This window comes from Formica exsecta, unplaced genomic scaffold, assembly GCF_003651465.1.
Source record: "Formica exsecta isolate Colony F162 unplaced genomic scaffold, ASM365146v1 scaffold137, whole genome shotgun sequence".
Classification (NCBI taxonomy): Eukaryota; Metazoa; Arthropoda; class Insecta; order Hymenoptera; family Formicidae; genus Formica; species Formica exsecta.
Genome location: NW_021848702.1, coordinates 407026 through 427379, shown reverse-complemented (window position 1 = coordinate 427379; position 20354 = coordinate 407026). Strand labels below are relative to the sequence as shown.

Sequence of the window (20354 nt, the reverse complement as noted above, 5' to 3'; positions counted from 1 at the left end):
TTCAGCAAACATTAATATCATACATTTGACAAGAATGTTTTCAAAAACAAACAGTGAACACGATAAGCGGTGCGATGAGCTTCACGTAAAGTTTGTAATATACCGATAAATAACTATGCGGTTCTTTTATGCATAATCCAAACAATAAGATGATCCAAATATAACTCGCGATTACAGGAATTCTACAACGTTAAATTATCACTGGTCACTTGTAAAATTCGTGATCGTTCTTTATCGCATTCGCTATCGAGCTGTGCGCGAAAAACATTTGCTGCACCGACGCCTCCTCGGAAAGATTAATTAAACCGAAATATTTGTTATCATCGCTGTTATACCAGCCGGTTGTACAAAAATAGATATTTGTCACGCCAATCGGCAAATTTTTTCTTCGTATTTAAATTGTTCCACGGCAGTGACGGCATATTTTTGCCGAGGCCGAATTGTTTCAATCCCCGTAATGTGTATACATATAATATTTTATAGATTACCTATAAAATTTTTAGAAACGAATTATTGGCAAATATATCATACTCACAGAAATCGAAGAGGGTAGCGATATAACCGGCGAAGAAAACGATTGTTTTATCTGCACGCGCGATAAAGAATTCCTATAACACATATCTATGGTATATGTCTCTGTCAGATATATCTCTTTACTAATAATCTGATAAAAATTCCTATAATGTTTTATTATAAATTGTCAGGTACAGATATAAGAAATTAAATGAATATAATATAACTGCATCTATTTGATTGACTCAACAGCATATTATTTGTGTTAAAGTTTTGCATAATTCATAATATAAATATGATCACAATTTGTGCTGTGATTGCAAAAATATGCGGAATGATTTACGACTTTAGAGAGCTAAATATATATTCAGACACACAAGCGTCAATAACAATTAATTAAGAGATTAAAAGCAAGATATTAATTAATTAGAGGGAAATTGCACGCAATTTTAAACGCTAATTGACGCGTCTCGCAGCGATCATTAAGTCGAAAGAGGGATGAAAATTCCGAATCACTCGACCGGCACCGCAGTCGAAAGAGAAACAATTCGATAAGTAATCGCAATGGAAAATAAGCGTGTTATGGTACGGGCATCGGTTGTCTATTATTAACAACGAGCTATCGCTATACGAGCAATAATTATAGTAGTATGCATACAATTTATGTAGTATGTACCAACGCTTTTCATTAGCTTATCTTTATCGGACACAATGCGGCATCTCATCCATTCTGATGATGTTTTCTGCGCGAACGAGAAACACCACGATAAGCGCATCGTAGCGAAATCTTTTTATTCTCAATGAAAACTTTAATGATATTAAATATTTGCAGCTATAACGCAATATATAGAAAATTGTAAAAAATTCGATTATAAGTTGACTTATTTGTATCTATCTCGAGTTCGTTCTGATTCTTAAAAGTCACCGACCGCTTCAAAATGAGAGCAACCATCTGGAAAGAATCAGTTTTCGTCTAACTGATGATGCGGTCATGTTTCCTTGAACAGGATTCCCGTTCGAAAAAATCACGTTTCTTTTTGTGTACGTGCATGAAAGTAGAAGCTGAATAGCAACACTAAACCCTCACTGTCGTAATGCTCCGTCGCGCGTTACTTCTGTAGCTAATTGTAGATCAAAAGACGGATACGCATAAAGGCGTTTAGATGTGTAAAGACGGCCGTTAAAATCTCAAGGCGATTTAACGGTGAACCGTTTCCGAAGGCGACGGAAAAGCGACAGACAGACACGTGGAAGAATAGCGCGGGGGAGAGCGCGAAGATTGAGATCGGCGACGTAGGCGAAAAATCGCCGCTGCTTACTTAGACTCAGACCTCGCGCCGATATTATTAATCGTTTTGTATAAGCCGAGGATATATTGCTAATAAACGGGGTTAAGTTCGAGCGCGCGCCGCTGGTTGGTATCGGCTGTACGTCCATCATCCACTTCTATCAGCTGTTTTCCTGTCGATTTTTTCTGCATGAAACTCGGTCGTGCAGCTATCGAATCTAGATTCGAGTTGCGCGACTATCATGTGAACGAATGTTGGCTGCACTTTGACTTAGCTTTCGTTCGACGGCGGCGATCCATTCGCAGGGGAGCGTATCGAGTTATCGCTATAAGAGCAACGAGAGATTGCTCTATCTCTAGAGGGTAAATGTCTAGTAGAATAGCAAACTTATTAGTCTGACGTAAAACCTATCGTGTCTTTTTTATTTTTACTTAGTTCTGCTTCAAATAAGTTTACTAGATTGAAGCTTTTTTGTAAGGAGAGAATTTGATCTGAAAATTCAATACAAAAAAAATTACAAGACTTGTTCTTATAAATAATGTTTATTTATTTAGAGAGATACTAAAGAAAGAGAGAGAGAGAGAGAGAGAGATAATAAACAATATTATTTTCTCATACATATCTCTTCTTATAAATTATATACTGTAAAACAGCATCTCGATTTGTATAGGTACATGAAATAGTTGACCGATTAGATCAGCAAAGCCAACGTACTATATTCGAGTGCAGTCGAGATGCTTCTACGAGTGAATCAACGAACGGTAAGAAACGAGCGGTTATATTTGAAGCAATGACACTTATCGTACAGATGATTCAATCGGTTACGTCTATCTTCCAATTACTCGCTGCACCGCTGATCTTTATCTACGAGGACAGAGCATCTCCTTCCGCCAACTTGATCGATACGGAATTAAAATACAAATCGTGCTTCTGTTTTTTTGATAAAGTTAATAAATAGATTATTACCTATTATAAAAATAGTATAAAAAAAAAAGGATTTTGCAACTTCTAGATTGCAAAATAAAAATTGTCTTGACAATTCCGCGGCATTTGTCATAATATAAATATGATCACAATTTGTGCTGTGATTGCAAAAATATGCGGAATGATTTACGACTTTAGAGAGCTAAATATATATTCAGACACACAAGCGTCAATAACAATTAATTAAGAGATTAAAAGCAAGATATTAATTAATTAGAGGGAAATTGCACGCAATTTTAAACGCTAATTGACGCGTCTCGCAGCGATCATTAAGTCGAAAGAGGGATGAAAATTCCGAATCACTCGACCGGCACCGCAGTCGAAAGAGAAACAATTCGATAAGTAATCGCAATGGAAAATAAGCGTGTTATGGTACGGGCATCGGTTGTCTATTATTAATAACGAGCTATCGCTATACGAGCAATAATTATAGTAGTATGCATACAATTTATGTAGTATGTACCAACGCTTTTCATTAGCTTATCTTTATCGGACACAATGCGGCATCTCATCCATTCTGATGATGTTTTCTGCGCGAACGAGAAACACCACGATAAGCGCATCGTAGCGAAATCTTTTTATTCTCAATGAAAACTTTAATGATATTAAATATTTGCAGCTATAACGCAATATATAGAAAATTGTAAAAAATTCGATTATAAGTTGACTTATTTGTATCTATCTCGAGTTCGTTCTGATTCTTAAAAGTCACCGACCGCTTCAAAATGAGAGCAACCATCTGGAAAGAATCAGTTTTCGTCTAACTGATGATGCGGTCATGTTTCCTTGAACAGGATTCCCGTTCGAAAAAATCACGTTTCTTTTTGTGTACGTGCATGAAAGTAGAAGCTGAATAGCAACACTAAACCCTCACTGTCGTAATGCTCCGTCGCGCGTTACTTCTGTAGCTAATTGTAGATCAAAAGACGGATACGCATAAAGGCGTTTAGATGTGTAAAGACGGCCGTTAAAATCTCAAGGCGATTTAACGGTGAACCGTTTCCGAAGGCGACGGAAAAGCGACAGACAGACACGTGGAAGAATAGCGCGGGGGAGAGCGCGAAGATTGAGATCGGCGACGTAGGCGAAAAATCGCCGCTGCTTACTTAGACTCAGACCTCGCGCCGATATTATTAATCGTTTTGTATAAGCCGAGGATATATTGCTAATAAACGGGGTTAAGTTCGAGCGCGCGCCGCTGGTTGGTATCGGCTGTACGTCCATCATCCACTTCTATCAGCTGTTTTCCTGTCGATTTTTTCTGCATGAAACTCGGTCGTGCAGCTATCGAATCTAGATTCGAGTTGCGCGACTATCATGTGAACGAATGTTGGCTGCACTTTGACTTAGCTTTCGTTCGACGGCGGCGATCCATTCGCAGGGGAGCGTATCGAGTTATCGCTATAAGAGCAACGAGAGATTGCTCTATCTCTAGAGGGTAAATGTCTAGTAGAATAGCAAACTTATTAGTCTGACGTAAAACCTATCGTGTCTTTTTTATTTTTACTTAGTTCTGCTTCAAATAAGTTTACTAGATTGAAGCTTTTTTGTAAGGAGAGAATTTGATCTGAAAATTCAATACAAAAAAAATTACAAGACTTGTTCTTATAAATAATGTTTATTTATTTAGAGAGATACTAAAGAAAGAGAGAGAGAGAGAGAGAGAGATAATAAACAATATTATTTTCTCATACATATCTCTTCTTATAAATTATATACTGTAAAACAGCATCTCGATTTGTATAGGTACATGAAATAGTTGACCGATTAGATCAGCAAAGCCAACGTACTATATTCGAGTGCAGTCGAGATGCTTCTACGAGTGAATCAACGAACGGTAAGAAACGAGCGGTTATATTTGAAGCAATGACACTTATCGTACAGATGATTCAATCGGTTACGTCTATCTTCCAATTACTCGCTGCACCGCTGATCTTTATCTACGAGGACAGAGCATCTCCTTCCGCCAACTTGATCGATACGGAATTAAAATACAAATCGTGCTTCTGTTTTTTTGATAAAGTTAATAAATAGATTATTACCTATTATAAAAATAGTATAAAAAAAAAAGGATTTTGCAACTTCTAGATTGCAAAATAAAAATTGTCTTGACAATTCCGCGGCATTTGACAGAAATATATTCTAACACAAATCATATCTAATGCATGACAGTCTAACAACATATGCAAATTTTTATATTATTATTAAAAGATTATATTAATTGTTTTACTGAATTTTTAACTCATAGTCGCTGAAAAAGTAACGAGAAAATTATCTAGCTCAGAGAATCAATATATTTCTCGTAAAATAGTTGTTTCTAAGCTTAACTGAATTGATAACACGACTTTTTACGCTCTCGGGTTAAGGGTTAATGAAGAAAAAGTGTGGCAATATTTTTCTCATCAAGTTTTGCGCGTGCGAAACAACCGAGAAACAGCCCGCTTATCGTTGTAAAGACCGTTAATAGATTTTACTGTTCACTAGATGTGATTCTCGGTATTGCCTTGTCCCGCAAGGGACAAAAGTCACGAGTTTTCACGCTGATTTTATGGCGTTATTTTTGCGTGTTGTGAGGCTACGGAGGCGCGTTGCGTAAATCGAGAGCATCGTACTAAGTGACATAATTCCTTGTCAATACGTTTAACTACACGAGTAGCATGTGATAACCGAGATTATATATGTTTTATAAAATTAATTGTAGAGATATTTTGGAAAAAAACAGCTGGTGATAATCTTTACGTCAAGATAATTCGAAAGTTCTGCTAAAAAAAAAGACGCTTCTTAACGCAGATATAATAACTCAAGTGAAATCAGTTTAAAAAAAATCTTACTTGACATAATAATTTATTCTTATTACATAATTCTGATTCTCTTATAGTAGGTGATAGAATAATATAATACATTGCAAATTTACTGAATCTTTCTCCTCTTGTATAGATAAAGATTTTAGTCCTCTGACATCACTCGCTCGTCACATCACATCACATCCTCGAGGCATCATAAAATTTTCGCCTCGATATCGTAAAATTATCCGATTTTCCCAGCGGGGGATGGGAGGATCAACATTTCTAATCATATCTAACAAATATATACATATTATTTATTTTGGTACGAACTTAGTACACGCGCACCAAATTATTCTTGTCAAACGAAAACGCCGCAAGACAACAGTGATAACATGTTCTCGGAAAATTTCTTTCTGCCATTGATTAATTAAGAATGGCGCTGCCTCGTGTGGGAACAGACTGTTGTTTCGTTTATTTACGCCGTAAGGTCCAAGTTCAGTCATCGCTCGACCTGGCTCTCATGTAATCGAGAGGAAGCAATAGAATTTTTTTCTTCACTCTTTTTTCTTATCGCCAGCGCCAGAAATAATTCAAGTCTGCGTATTAACACAGGCGGAACCCTTGTCGCAAAATACGACGATAAATAAATGAAAGGAACGACGTGGGAAACCGCCTAAATAATCTAAAAATTATTAAAAACACGTCTAGTGATTAGCAGAAATTAATTAAACATCCTATGTGTAATGCAAAAAAAACTGATATAAATTAAATAATTTTTTTTATCCATAATTAAACATCTTGTTTTTTTTATGACTTGGATGTTATCTTACTCATCTCATTGTGCATTGCAAGGTATATAGTCCAGCAGCGCGAAGATTCAATAATTTCACTGCTACCTCGCGCATTAATATCCGCTCCGGAATTGAGGGCTGAGAAGAGAAGAGAAGTGAAAGAAGTTAACAACATGATTATGCGATTGAGACCACCATCGTTATTGCTGTGTTTACATTCTTAGTAGATTGTTAGGCTCTTTTCTTGCGAATCATACAGATCGCGTGTGTTTATTGATAGAGACCGAGGCCTGTCCGAACTCGCGTAGATTTTCTCGTAATGCAGCTGCCAATAATCTTTTTATAACGGCAAAAATCGTGTCAGGTCAGAAACGAACATATTCCGAGAAATGATATAGAATGTATTTCACATTTTTAGACACTTGCGGCTTGCTCAGCGATTCACATTGGGAAATTTACCAATGAACTTTGCACTGCATCTGATATTTTTTCGTGTGGACTTGATTATAAAAGTGCTGATTCGAAAATATAGCGAAACATTCAATCACAATCGCAATCAATAAACAGGAAATCAAGACTAACATTCAGATATAAATATAAAGATATAAAATCGCGGATGTCTAAGGCTAATTAAGTAATTATAATAATTAATTATAACCATCTGATGTGTAATGCAACAGCGTTTGTACACGCATTGATAACCGTCTTGCACAAAAAATTCTTAAATAATGTTAAGCTATAGATATCATATTTATATTTACATAGATATTATTTCAATTACATTCAACATGCTTATTTAATTACACGTGAATTCGTTAAGACTTCAAAGAATTAAAACTGCAATAAAATTTCTCTTTTGTTATCTTTTTTTGTACTTTCTCTGCACGAAAAGAACAGTTAAGCTTTTAATCGTGCGAAGGGTGACGTCAACTTGGTTTCGCCGTATTAAAACCGAAATGACTTGCCATGTCTTGGTGAACAAGAAATACGACGTTCTCCATGAGTCGAGATTTGTCGTTATAGCTCCACAGGGCTATAAACCAATTTTACATCGGTTTATGGCATGTTTCAAAGGAACTAATAAAACAAATATTTTATCCGTGACGAAAATGTCCCGTCGTGTTTTTCATGCGTTGAAAAACTGTCGAATCCATTTTGCAGAAATTGACTTTGCATTTATATTAACGACGGTGTAATTTGTCTTCTATTATCTTGTAAACAATAAATCAGTATCAACTGTCTGTCAAATTCAGTAAACAGCCATCGACTTCTTTATTAGCTGTTTCCCGCAAAGTACTCGATCCCTTCGTAATTACGTTAACCATGGTAGTTTGAAGATCAGTCGCTTTTCCATCCAACCGTAGGATCTTTTCCATTCAACTGTCACTTCTGCAATAACAAATCGTTTTGTTAAACATGCGGTTTCTCGTAGCGTAACACCTCTGATGTACCGTACAGATTCACGTATCAGGGGCTGAGTATCATTTGCCGACCTCGTGCATGGTAACAACGTCCATTACCAAAGAATGTTCGATACAAATGAAAAAAAAAAAAGAAACGAAATTAATGACCTTTCAAACCTTCGTGTTCTTCTCTTTCTCTTGCACTAAGAATTTAGCGTTATCTTATCCGTATGTAACACGTTGCGATCGCCTTTTTAGGACATGTTCCTATTTTTATGTATTTTTTCAGTGAGTGACGCGACGCAATCCGTTAGGCTTCTTTTTTTGAATAAGTGGATTTGGGATTGCTTTTACAGATAACCGATAAAAAGGAAAGAGAGAGAAGACTCGCGTTTAGCTGATAACCCCGTGAAACTCGTAGGAGGTCAACGAGCGGCGGCACGCTTTTCTCGTATCCGCGATGGCGGCGTCGCCGCGCGCGATCGAGTTGTCTATATTTAGATTATCAATCGAACCAAATACCAGGAAACATGTGTAGATTACCAGCAATTGTCGAAGGAATTCCGAGAAAACGGAGGTGGACGTTTATATGGAGCGCTCCGCGCGATTAAGCCAAGAGACTAAATCACTGGCGAGAATTTATTATAGCAATGTTACGAAGAAAATCTGCAAGAAAAAAACAGTAAAAAGAATTAAATAACAATTTAATGATCCAGTGGCATCCATCTACGAGTTGGTGTAAAATAAGAAGTAAACTTATTATGGAAAATCTTTAAATAATCATGTTACTATAAATGTTAACTATAAATGTCGTTCCTAGACCTATTTTAAGATGTTACTTCTCCTACACATTTAATTAATTATTCAGTACTGCATTAACAATCCAAAGAACTGTAATTATATTCTCCGAAAAATCCATAAGAAAGCGTTCAGAAAATTTGAACAAAGAAAATAGACCCACTTCGTCATCTGGATATGCCAATGCAATCGATCAATTTTAGTACCTTAAATACTTTATTCTTCATTTATCGACCAATTGCAATAAGGTTTTATTTACGTTACGAGCTCGGTCGGTGATCTAATATCAGAGAAAATATATTTGACATACAGAGAGACCTATTTTCATTTCTGGCGAAATAAATTTGTCATTAAATTTTCAATTTTCTTGGTTTAAATTTGTCCACGCTACTCGCAAATCTTTTCTACGTATACGCAAATAAAATGTTTTATAACACATTACATAGTGAAAATAAAAAGTGATTACGAGAGTGCGCGTATTTATAAACATTAATAGATTACATACATTAATGTGAAAAATTGACTTTTATACAGCGTTCTTAAAGTATAACCTCTGACCCTATTCTCGCCTATATATAATAATCGATGGAACTTAACGCGGCTTGAAATTGCAAGGGTTAAACCGCCTTTAAAAGAAATAATGCGCATATTCCATTAACTATAGTACGTTATCATCCGGTCAAGTAACTTAGAGAAAAACATGTACTCATGTACTGTCGAGATTATAAAAAAAATCAGTTAGAAACAGATGAAAAAAATTAAAAGATCCAATCGCAATTTAAAAAAGTAAAAATTAAAATTATTTTAAAACATCATGTAATTCAATAAAATATATGTAATAAAGGCCATAAATTTGCCTACAGAGATCTCTTGTCAGATTATTAGTAGCAATAACTTAAGATTTATGTAACTAAATAATATATCAGAATCCTTACTATGTAGCTCTCTCTCTCTCTCTCTCTCTCTCTCTCTTTTTCTCGTCCGATAGTTTTTCTTTTTCGTTTCTTTAACGGCATCAATGAACTAGATGCACAAACTAAATATAGCTCTCTTAGCACATCGTTTTTCACTTAAGGCTGAAGAGAAAGGCGCGCATGTTCTGTACACTAGCCTGGGCAAGACCAGCGCGTCGAGATAAGTTTGCATGCAACACCATCGGCGATACCTGATCGAGATAGTGTTTTATATCACCGACGTGTTTCCGATTGTTCCTTCGGAAGGAAGGCAGAGCAAAGAGCCAAGGAATATCGTTAATGCATCGTGGTGCTAAGTAGTTGGAACAATTATTCGCGATACATTCACAGACCCAAGTCGAGCCGAGTGGGAAGTGCATCGAACCGCAATGCAATTTGATGCAACGCGACGATGAGTCAGCGACCGAGTCGCGACGCGCCATATATCTGCGGAAGAAACGCGGCGTGAAATGCCGAGACGCGTAATAAAGTGATAAAAGAAACGTCAAAGTCTCATAAAATTAATAATAACCGCTTGTCGTCGCGTGATGGTACGCGGCAAATACGATGCATCAACAATTTATCCATAATTAATTAGCTTTGTGATATCCGAATGTTTCTGAAATTGAAAGTAAAACGTATTTTATGCCATTGAGTATTATATTTTTCTTTTACAAATTTGTAATAAAATCACAAGCGATATATTATTCTAATAATAGTTAATGACGCAGTTAGTGACGTCGTCGTTATATTGTTTATTACGTGCTCACCCTTTGAGAAGCGCGCGGCGACAGATCTCTATGAATAATGCATCCATTAAATATCATCGGACACGCGAGAGGGTTCATAATCGACGAGACACCCTACGAAGGAAGCAGTGGCGATTAAGACATGGATAGCAATAGTCCACCGTTAGCATCCACCAAGAAGAGGATTAGTCCTCCGATCAGCTGGGGCCTCGGCCTTGCCAATAAAACAGTCAAAGTGATCTTACTGGGTCAACCGGGTGTTGGCAAGTCGGGTGAGTAATGATAAAAATTATTTCGGCAAAACATAAAGCGGACAAATATGCATTAAATACTTAACTCCTTCGATTGAGTAAATAAAGGCTTTTGTAATGTAAGCAACAATTATATTTTATTAAAGTTTGCAAAATTTATATTATAGATAACATAATTTTTTAAATAAAATATTCATATTACGTAAAGCTAATATATGTATACACATATATTAGCAATATGTATATTTCTGATATATCTCATGCATTATTTGCTTGTCAGCTTTAGCCGTGCGGTTCGCCACGAAACGCTTCATAGGCGAGTACGATTGCACCACGGATAGAATCTATCGGGTCGATAATCATCTGGGATCCTCGTGGGAGATAGCAGATCCTCCAGGATCTCCGCCCACTTCTGCTGAGCCGAAATTGCGATGGGCCGACGCGATAGTTCTCGTTTATTCGGTGACGGACCGCGTCAGCTTCGATGAGACTTCTCATCTGAGGTATGCAACCCATTCACACATTTTGTTCAAATAAATATAGAAAAAAAAAAATTAAAGCCGGGTATTATAAAGTAATCGCGTAGTTTATTACAAGATTATTCTGAAGACACATGAAGTATACGTCGTGTACTTCCAGGTTTTTGGTGTCGCATGCGAGAAAAGGCAGAAAGGTGCCACCGGTTGTGCTGCTTGTGGGAAACAAGGCCGATCTCTCCTGTTCGCCGGGTGAGCGTATGGTATCTGCCCTGGAAGGCCAGAAAAGGGCAAAAGAAATCGAGGCTCACGCTTTCCACGAGATTTCCGTAAGGGAATCAGTTGACCAGGTAACGATTCGCGATATTCTCGATCAGTTCGACGATGTAAAGTAAAAAATAAAGAAAGAGAGAGAAAGAGAAAGAGAGAGAAAGAGAAAGAGAGAGAAACTAGTCCTCCTAATTGGAGTAATGATATCAGGTTTTGATTATGGTATCATATCATTTCGATTATTTAAAAATAATATTAATCTTTAAAAATTATTTCTTCGAAGCGATCGGTGGGCTATAAATAAACGTCTGATAAGTGTATAGTTAGTCTATCAGTTAATCGCAGCAAAGGTTATTATTCTAAACTTTGATTGTTTACCCCACGATCACGCGTAAATGCCATGATCGCGAGCCATAAACAAAATCTATATCACTCGTTCTCAAGGCACGCGATATGAGCAACAGCATTTTCGTGCTTTTTATCTACGCATTGTAATAACGATCACGAAAGCGGATCAACATATTTTATCGTTCAGTAATAATCATATAGTCGAAATTACAAATTAAATTATACCAAATTAAATTTTTAACAATTAAGAGTATTCGTTTCAATATGATTCCGTTTTTTCAAAATTTAATTAAAAAATTAGTGATAAAAAATCATTAAGCGTTAAATATTAAAACGTTCGCAAATTTTCTTTGATTTTTCGATAAAAAAGATTCCAAAATTGTTTCAGAATTAGTAATTTTCATTAATAAATTTACTATATATATCACGTCAATAATAAAAAATTTGATATTATTACAATTAACATATAATTAATATACATATAAAAATGTTAGAAGTATGCAAAATAATACGTATAAGACGAAATTGACAGTGAAAACACGTATTCTTTGATTTTACTGGAAAATAATATTTCATAAATGACGTATGTGCGCGCGAAATGGAAGATACAAAGCAATTGATTTTACACGTATCGCGATAGAGAAGGAAAAAAAAAAAGAGATATGACGTGAATGATAATACTGAAACCGTCAACGGTGCCTGTAAAAAAAATATTTACGATAATATGTCGGGGCCTTTATATAATGGCGCGGTCATAACAATTCGCGATTATTTCCATTCGACAGGTCACGGCCGTATTTATGAATATACTAAAATTGTTGAGCGAACTGCCAGGACAGCAGCCAGCAACTTTTAGACTGAGGGCTTCCACAGATGGGACTATAAACACTCGCCGCCGTGAGAAAGAGTCACCCCCTCCATCGAGAAGAAGGTTTAGCATTTCCGCTCGCGGAAATCTATTATAAGCGTTAGACTTATATTTTAAAATTCAGTATTTTTTTTATCAAACACACAAGACATTGTATAAGAAAAATTGTATTTTAACTGTTTTAATAAATCTATATTTGTAAAAAAAAACTTTTTGCATATAATGTGGAGATAAAGTTGAAGTTTTCATCTTTGTCAATAATGCAAATTTATATATACACAGAATAAATGCCATGGCTCTTTTGAAATATATTACATAAAGAAAATCATCACACATTATGCAGTTACAAAATCGATGATTTTATTGCATAACGATTATCCTGTGGCTTTTCTGTATTTAGCCTACCCGTGCCTTATCGCGAGCGCAAGAGCTTTTGAATTTTCGTCTTGTATCGCCGTTCTGCAACGAGACACCGCGTTGGAGGCAGCTTTCCCGACTGCAGAAATAGATATGATAACGACAAGATAAGAATAATAACGAGGATGATTGTGTAATAAAAAATTTACCTCTGAGTCTTGCTACACGCTGCACACCGATATTCAATTCTTTCAGACTGGCCGCAAGCTCTCGATGACTGTTCAGTCGAATCTCATGTTCTCGGATCAAGTCGCCATTGATGTTTTTCAATTGCATCAGTCTTTTTCGCATTTCGTCAATATTCTCGAGGATCCTAGCGTCTTCTAAACGAATCACGATACTCTTCAGAAGATTGGCGCCGCCCGCAGCTTCCGCCTGGAGCCGCGCATCGACTTCCTTCAAACCTAATAAGCAGCAACAGAAAAATTTTGACGATATTACTTTTCCTCAAAAAGAAACGTTAACCGCTCTAGCCGGAAAAGAAATCTACTAAAATCTACTAATAAAAAAATCAGCTTATATTTTACCCCCTTCTTCCCTGCGTACCCTTGACACGATCCAACGCGTCCAGCATTCTGCTCTCTTCCGCTGGAAATGTGGCTTCTGAGGTCAGCTCTCTGACACCTAAATACATGGCGAGAGATTGAATAATATCGCCGGCAAATGTTGAATCATCCGTCTGGATCGTTACTTTTCCATTGGCATTCGATTTGAAGCAGTGTATTTGGTTATCCCGCATCCCACGAAGCCACACTTCGATGCATCCGGCATTCGGACCACTTTCTGCGATCTCCAATTCCTCTCCCAGGATGAGACTCTGGTTTAACCAAATGGCGATGCGCTGAGGCCTCTCTGCGACCTATAGAGATCACATATTTATTTTAAGAACAACTTTTAGACATCGTTTTTTAATCTAAATTTTAAACATGACTTACGTCTGTTACAACGCCATTACTCGACAATTCTTCCGAAACATGTTGCGGTTTTGGGATGAGCTCGTACATACAAAATTTTGGCAGCTGCCGTGTTATTTCAAAAACCTGTCGAATATTAAGAATGAATTAGAAATCTAATTTGTAAGATATGTTGCGTGATTATCGAATACCTGCAATAAGTCGGCACCAGGAGGACCAACGTACACTTTAACATGAATGTCTACAGGATCATTCTTGGAAGGATAAAGAGCGATCTCTAATTCTCCTTGTGGCCGGTTAGGATGCGTTACCAGCGTTTCACCTTCAAAAACACCCTCAGCAAAGACTATAGCGCAATGTACCTAAATATTATTTTATATTTATGACATCTCGCAATTTTTTTAATTATATAAAATTTGTATTAACGAAAAATCGATCTAAATCGAAGAAATAAAAAAAAATTGTAGTAAAAGGAAACTGAAATGTATAATTTTATAAAGAGAGATATCTAATTAATATATTACCAAAAGTCCGGGTCCAGCAGCAAGCGCAACGCGAGCTGCACCCCTTTGTGTCAGCAGACTGATGGCTAATCTTGATCCGTAATACATATTGGAACCAGTCGCAGCCCTTTGTCGTAATTCCATTTGAAGCGCTTGCTTTCTAGCTAATAATTCACGTATTATCTCTCCAGGTTCTGGAGTTTGTATTATGGACCCAGCACTATATCCACGTACTATATAAAATATACAGCATAAGCAAGAATAAAATAGTTTGATTATAGTAAAAATAATAAACTCTATATTTTCATACCTTCGCCGTTAGTAGAAATAACCACTAAATCAGGCTTGCCCGTTCTACGATAATCAGCATCCACTATACCCGCTACACCAGATGACAGCTGAATCTTAAACATGACTTCGCCAGTATTGTATGTTCTTGCATCCACTTTCCCGCTACTCCAACCAGTTATCAGCTCTAGTATACCATCGCCGTTTATATCAAAAGTTCCTACGGATACCACTTTATGCTTTGACTAAAATAAATTTTTTAAATCTGATTATAGCATTATTTTAACATTCAATTAAAAAATCCACTTTAGACAATCTATAATTCGTGATAAAATCCAAGACAGAAATCTGTTTACAATTTTGTCCATGTATCGTATCTAATATATATGTATGTGTGTATATATTTTATTTTGTGCAAAATATATATTTTCAGTGCATCATATAATACATAAAATTATAAATAAAATTTTTTCTCAAATTTTATTGCAAATTATATATAGATTGTTTAAAGTGGGCTTTAGATATAAAATAATAATTTCTTCACCTTAACTCGCCACAGTCTCTGTCCTGTTTCATAGACGCCAATTGTTCCATTGTCAACAGCATAAGCAAACTGTCTGTTTGAAAGATCAGTGAGAGCAACAATCGTTGCCGTTTCTTTAGTTTCCCAAAGCATGGTATCCTGCTTTTGCACTCTAATTTCAAAATCCGTTGTACCGATCAATAACTGCAGAACACAAAGTAATTAATTTTTAAAAGCAAAACTATTACAAAATACATATATACAACTAATAAATACCATTTACCTCATTCTCGCCATCTCCATCGAAATCAAGCACTGCCAATGAAGTGACGATGCCTCCCATCACTGTCCAAAATATTTCTGTACCCTGCGCATCTAAAACTGTGATTGAGCAATTGCCACCTACTATTGCAACCTGATTAGGTAGCCATCCAACTTTCGCAACAATTATACAATTCGCGCCGTCCGACATCTAAAACAATTACTATATAATTATAAGTTATGAGTTCTGCCAAGTTAACTTTAAGCTATAGTCAATACTTCTTTGTAGAAGACATCAGCATTGTCTTCAACATGATATGCAAGCACATGAGAAACAGTACCGATCAAAAGAATATCCCTTTCATCCTCTCCGAGACGACCAGTGCATAATGATTTGACCTAAATATGGATCATTGTAAATGAAAAAAAAATATGAAATAAAAATACACAGAATTCCCTTCCAGAATAATTTATAGCATTTCAACTCTCTAATACATTGTCAGACCTCGGTACCAATTTGAAGCTCCGCAAGTTCCCCGCTCCACGATAATCTTTTGTTGGATTGTTTGTGATCGGAGTAATCGATCTGCGGTTGCCTATGAGGACTGTGCACCAAAATGTTTCCACCAGGTGTAGCAGCCGCAAGACACGCGTGCGATCCATCGAATTTTCCACTCACAATAAGACCTGCCTTAATATGTTTCTGAATATTCAAAGAAAACTCTGCCATCTCTTCTGCACATTAGATTCACAGTATGCCTCATTAATGTTGTGCCTTCACCATTGGCATGGTGATCAAATATTGATTTTCTACATAGTTATATCTATAGATGTCACAATTATTATGTAATACATTACATTATTTTATCGTATTTAGAATAATGATATAAGCAATGTAATCACATAATCTAATAATTATATTTATTTTAGCAGAAAAATGTAATATTATACATATGTAGTAATACTTAGAGGATTATTATTAATGTATCAATTTTTATTACATTATATGAAATTATATACTATATAAATTTGGACAAATTTCATAAGACCATCCTCTGAAGTGTAATGCACACACAGGTACAAATTATTTTCATTAGATCATTGTCTTTGTGCACTTCCTCCTGCAGCAGCTTCTGGATTTGTTGCAGATGACAGCAGCAGAAAGATTAATGCAGGGACAATATACATCCACTGCAACAAAAATAAATGAGATAACACATTGTGCAAAATCTGTAATAAATAAATTTCTTTTAATAGAAATATGCTTACATATTTCGCAAGGAATGAACGATTATCTTTGGTTTCTCCTCTCTCTCTCGCTTCTCGTTCTCGTTCGAGCTTTTGAATATACATAGCAGTATCTGGAATAGGACCGCCATCTGGATATCTGACCATGACGTTAGTGGTCCACATATTTGTGAAGGGATTGTCTAATGTACAGGGACCTAAGGATGAAATGCTCACAGCTATCGGCTCTGCTGCACTGTCCAACCATACTGTTATGATGTCTTCTAGATCGGAACCAAGCAGATAGCACTGTAAATTAACAATGTTCATTATATGATCAGCGTATCCAAATGTAATAAAGTATAATGTTTTACCAAATGAGATAAAAACCATCCACACTTTAAAATGATCTTTAAATGATCTTCGCTCAAAATATGCTTTAAATGTTGCCAACTATAAGCACCCTCATTAGTGGCTTTATTTTCATCGATGGATCTATATCAATGATAATGAACAATGTCTAAAAGTTTATCGAGTAATATTACCGCTGGCACTGAGGTGAAGAACGTGATCTCGCTACCGGACGAGGTGCGTGCCAGTGCCTTCACTCTGTACTTGCCGTCGTGTTCGGCAAGGTTCTTCAGCGCGTTTATCTGGGCTGTCAACAGGCCGTTCTGTCCGACAACAGACGCGCCACTACGCACGCTGGACACGGTGATATTTCCTCGTTCCGTGAACACGGGCACCGGATCGTCATTGAACGCGTGCCATAACCGCAATTGCAACCAGCCGTCGTAGTCGAGCTCGCTCTAAAATTTCGAAATTTTCATTAACGTTTATACACTCATCGAAATTTCGAAGAAACACCAAAATATTAACCCCACGAACGAGATCCACGAAAGATACGCAGAATAGTATACTGACGATAACGTAGGATAAATACATTTTTGCAACGATGCACAGATCGTAATAGATAAAAATATATTGAGGATAATTATAAAGTTACTGGCGAAGCGCCACGTTTCATTGTATGACGCTAATTTCTAAAATCGTGGTATATGCTCTTGCTATCATGTCAAATGTGCCATAGATACATAAACACGATATCTACAGCGCTGGTTAAGGTTATAAAACAGCTGTTCCGTTCCATTTTAACCATAGACCATAGACATATAATACGTCTGTGCCATAGACATAGCAAATATAAGACTACGTGCTGATCGATCAAGCGCTACGCCAAAATTAGAAAGAGAAACAGAGCTTTGGGAAGTCTAGTCTTCTCTCTCAAACATAAGATTAGATATTTCTGTTAGGTTTTCCAAAAGTTATTTTTTTTTTAATGATTTGTATAAATGTATTAGTGTATAACGAACATTTTATTTTGAAGATAAAGAGTGAACAAATACATATATTATATATTTGATTTGTAATAGCTAATATCTTCCATTATTCTTATTATCTATTTAAAACGCAAAGTGCAGTAATACAATATAATTTGTATAGGGAGTCTACAAATACAATATATATATATATTTTAAAAAGAGTTACTCTAGATTATTAATTGCACAATAAATTGATGCTAGTAGTTATGATAAAATCGCAATAGTTGTTCCTCCAAAATCACAATATCAATAACAGTATAAGCATATATATATATAGACATATATGCTTTGTCGCTTTTATTTAAAACTTATCACATTACAGCAACTTTTTCATACGATATAAGGTGATTAACACGGCGTTTCGCAATATTTATCTAAAATCCTACTTAATTGGCAGATTTTTTAGATACGATATTACTTGATTAATCTTGATCCGTCAACTCCTTGTCAAAAATAAAAATACCGAGGCCTTCTCCGACCCTCTCTAAATTCGTCACGTGATCAGATATCTCTTTTATTGCGTCCACTTGCTCTTGTAAGAATTCAGTCTCCAGAAAATCCATGAAATTTGCGTCGTTGTGCGTCGAAGCAATTCCGTGTAATTCAAGTAGTTTCTATAAAAATAAAAAAAGTCGATTGTGAATAAACTTGTGTTTTTGTAAATTATATTACGTGAAAACAAAAAAATTGAAAACAATATACTTATAAAATATTGTATGTATTTATATAATATTGAAATAAAAGAAAAAAAATTGGTTGGAGGAGCTGGGATTTGAACCCAGGACTTTCCGCATGCGAAGCGGACACTCTACCACTGAGTTACACCCCCGATTGTTACAATGTAGCTTAAAATCGTGGTATTTCAAGAGATATGTGTGTATCCAGCAAACGATTTGTGATAATTAAATTAACAAACGGCGCGAGAAATCCTGGAAATTGATTAGCAAGACGTACAAACTTGGTCTTTCCTATTAGCTGTCGACATTTAAGATATTTATCAGTATGATAATATCGTTCTTACTATGACTCTCTAACAATATAATATGATTAGTAATATATACACATGCATATACATATATATTAGATTAGCAATATAAATTATAACAATAAGACCATTATTCTTTCTCTCTAGAGCATAATGCTTATAATAAATATTAATTATCATAAATTTTATCAGATTATTTATCAAAAATACTTCTATAAAATTATTTATTAAATATTGACCAGAAATTCATAAAATTAAAATTAAAATAGAAATTCAACATCGTTAAGTACATAAAAAAATTTTTTATATATTGCTTCTTTTATTTTAATGCTATCCTCGACGGTATCGATTACGCGCAATAATATCGCGCACACACCTGGTTCACTTTTTTTTCCAGCTGTAGTGCTTCTGTCATAGCATCTTTCGCGCTGTTCCAGTCTCTCCTGGTCGGCGCCTGAATGTCCATCAGCACAATATCGCCACCTCGCTTATTTTGATAAGTCAGGAATTTCATAGCATGCTCACGTTCCTCATCCGAAGCTTTCTTGAAATATTTGTATAGGCCCCCTAATGCAACGTCACTTCTGTCAAAGTAGTATGCCTGTAACATGTAAGATGTATCGAGAGGCGGAGGACTTTGCACAAGAGGGTAAAATGATGTCTTAGGTTTTTTAATCCACCAAATGTATTGTATCTCTCTAAATCTCGACATTTGTACATATAAATGCGTTTTTATTCGATTTTGACGATGGGAATTTTATTATGACAGATCGCATGGCATGAAAGATTAAAAAGGGGTAGTGCCGAGAGACACGTGTATACGTGGTTCTATCGGGGTGCATCGAACATAACCAACGAGGGGAAGCTTCGCAGGGTGCTTCGATCATGGGATGCCGAGGGCGAAGTGGGTTAAAATCCAAGTCTGATCAATACACCGACTCACCATTGACAGATAGACATAACTGGCATACAGCTCCAAATTGATTTGCTTGTTTATCCCGTCCTCGCATTCCTCGTGGAAGTTTTGTCGCACCAAACTCATGATTACAATTCTATAAAACGGCCTAATCGCTTGCGTTTGACTAGATACTAGATATGAGAAAATTACGTTTTCACGGAGAACTGTTAATAAACCGCGAATCGATAAGCGATCGTTTGTACGTTACGAGGGGTGACGCGTTACTTGAGCACGATGCCGCGAGTCTCTAGTCTTTATACGAGCTTTCAAAATATTCCGTAATCTACGACGGAATAGTCGGAATGCGAGACTGCACGCAAGCGCGACTTCCCGGTGGTATATCGGCAAGGAAAATCCTTCTCTCTCTCTCTCTCTCTCTCTCTCTCTCTCTCTCTGGCCTTGGCTTAATTGTAAGTT

General features: G+C 36.2%; 4 protein-coding genes and 1 non-coding gene across 6 annotated transcripts; 1 reads left to right on the top strand and 4 right to left on the bottom strand.

The window, feature by feature from the left end:
• The first annotated feature begins 9520 nt into the window (after positions 1-9520).
• On the top strand, positions 9521-12689 carry LOC115245917 (ras-related and estrogen-regulated growth inhibitor). Its single transcript, XM_029824411.1, has 4 exons — positions 9521-10538; positions 10798-11020; positions 11157-11343; positions 12397-12689. The coding sequence occupies exons 1-4, from the start codon at positions 10409-10411 to the stop codon at positions 12574-12576; spliced, it is 720 nt and encodes a 239-aa protein (XP_029680271.1). The 5' UTR covers positions 9521-10408; the 3' UTR covers positions 12577-12689.
• Positions 12690-12726: 37 nt separating this feature from the next.
• On the bottom strand, positions 12727-16150 carry LOC115245915 (Bardet-Biedl syndrome 2 protein homolog). Of its 2 annotated transcripts, none has more exons than XM_029824410.1 (11): positions 15891-16150; positions 15665-15784; positions 15408-15596; positions 15146-15328; positions 14624-14846; positions 14335-14546; positions 14002-14172; positions 13832-13936; positions 13443-13755; positions 13046-13300; positions 12727-12975 (listed from the first exon to the last, which is right to left on the bottom strand). In XM_029824410.1, the coding sequence occupies exons 1-11, from the start codon at positions 16113-16115 to the stop codon at positions 12881-12883; spliced, it is 2091 nt and encodes a 696-aa protein (XP_029680270.1). In that variant the 5' UTR covers positions 16116-16150; the 3' UTR covers positions 12727-12880. The 2 variants fall into 2 exon arrangements, 1 of the variants encoding a protein (XP_029680270.1); XR_003885620.1 differs by having other exon boundaries at positions 12849-12975; positions 13424-13755.
• A 142-nt stretch (positions 16151-16292) lies between these two features.
• On the bottom strand, positions 16293-17770 carry LOC115245918 (ER membrane protein complex subunit 10). The gene is made up of 4 exons (XM_029824412.1): positions 17492-17770; positions 17158-17421; positions 16655-16921; positions 16293-16576 (listed from the first exon to the last, which is right to left on the bottom strand). Exons 1-4 carry the CDS (start codon positions 17555-17557, stop codon positions 16484-16486), a joined length of 690 nt encoding a protein of 229 aa, XP_029680272.1. The 5' UTR covers positions 17558-17770; the 3' UTR covers positions 16293-16483.
• A 287-nt stretch (positions 17771-18057) lies between these two features.
• On the bottom strand, positions 18058-20330 carry LOC115245919 (soma ferritin-like). Its single transcript, XM_029824413.1, has 3 exons — positions 19923-20330; positions 19356-19580; positions 18058-18608 (listed from the first exon to the last, which is right to left on the bottom strand). The coding sequence occupies exons 1-3, from the start codon at positions 20019-20021 to the stop codon at positions 18417-18419; spliced, it is 516 nt and encodes a 171-aa protein (XP_029680273.1). The 5' UTR covers positions 20022-20330; the 3' UTR covers positions 18058-18416.
• On the bottom strand, positions 18752-18823 carry Trnaa-cgc. Its single transcript has one exon. It is a non-coding gene; the product is annotated as a tRNA-Ala (tRNA).
• Positions 20331-20354: the final 24 nt, after the last annotated feature.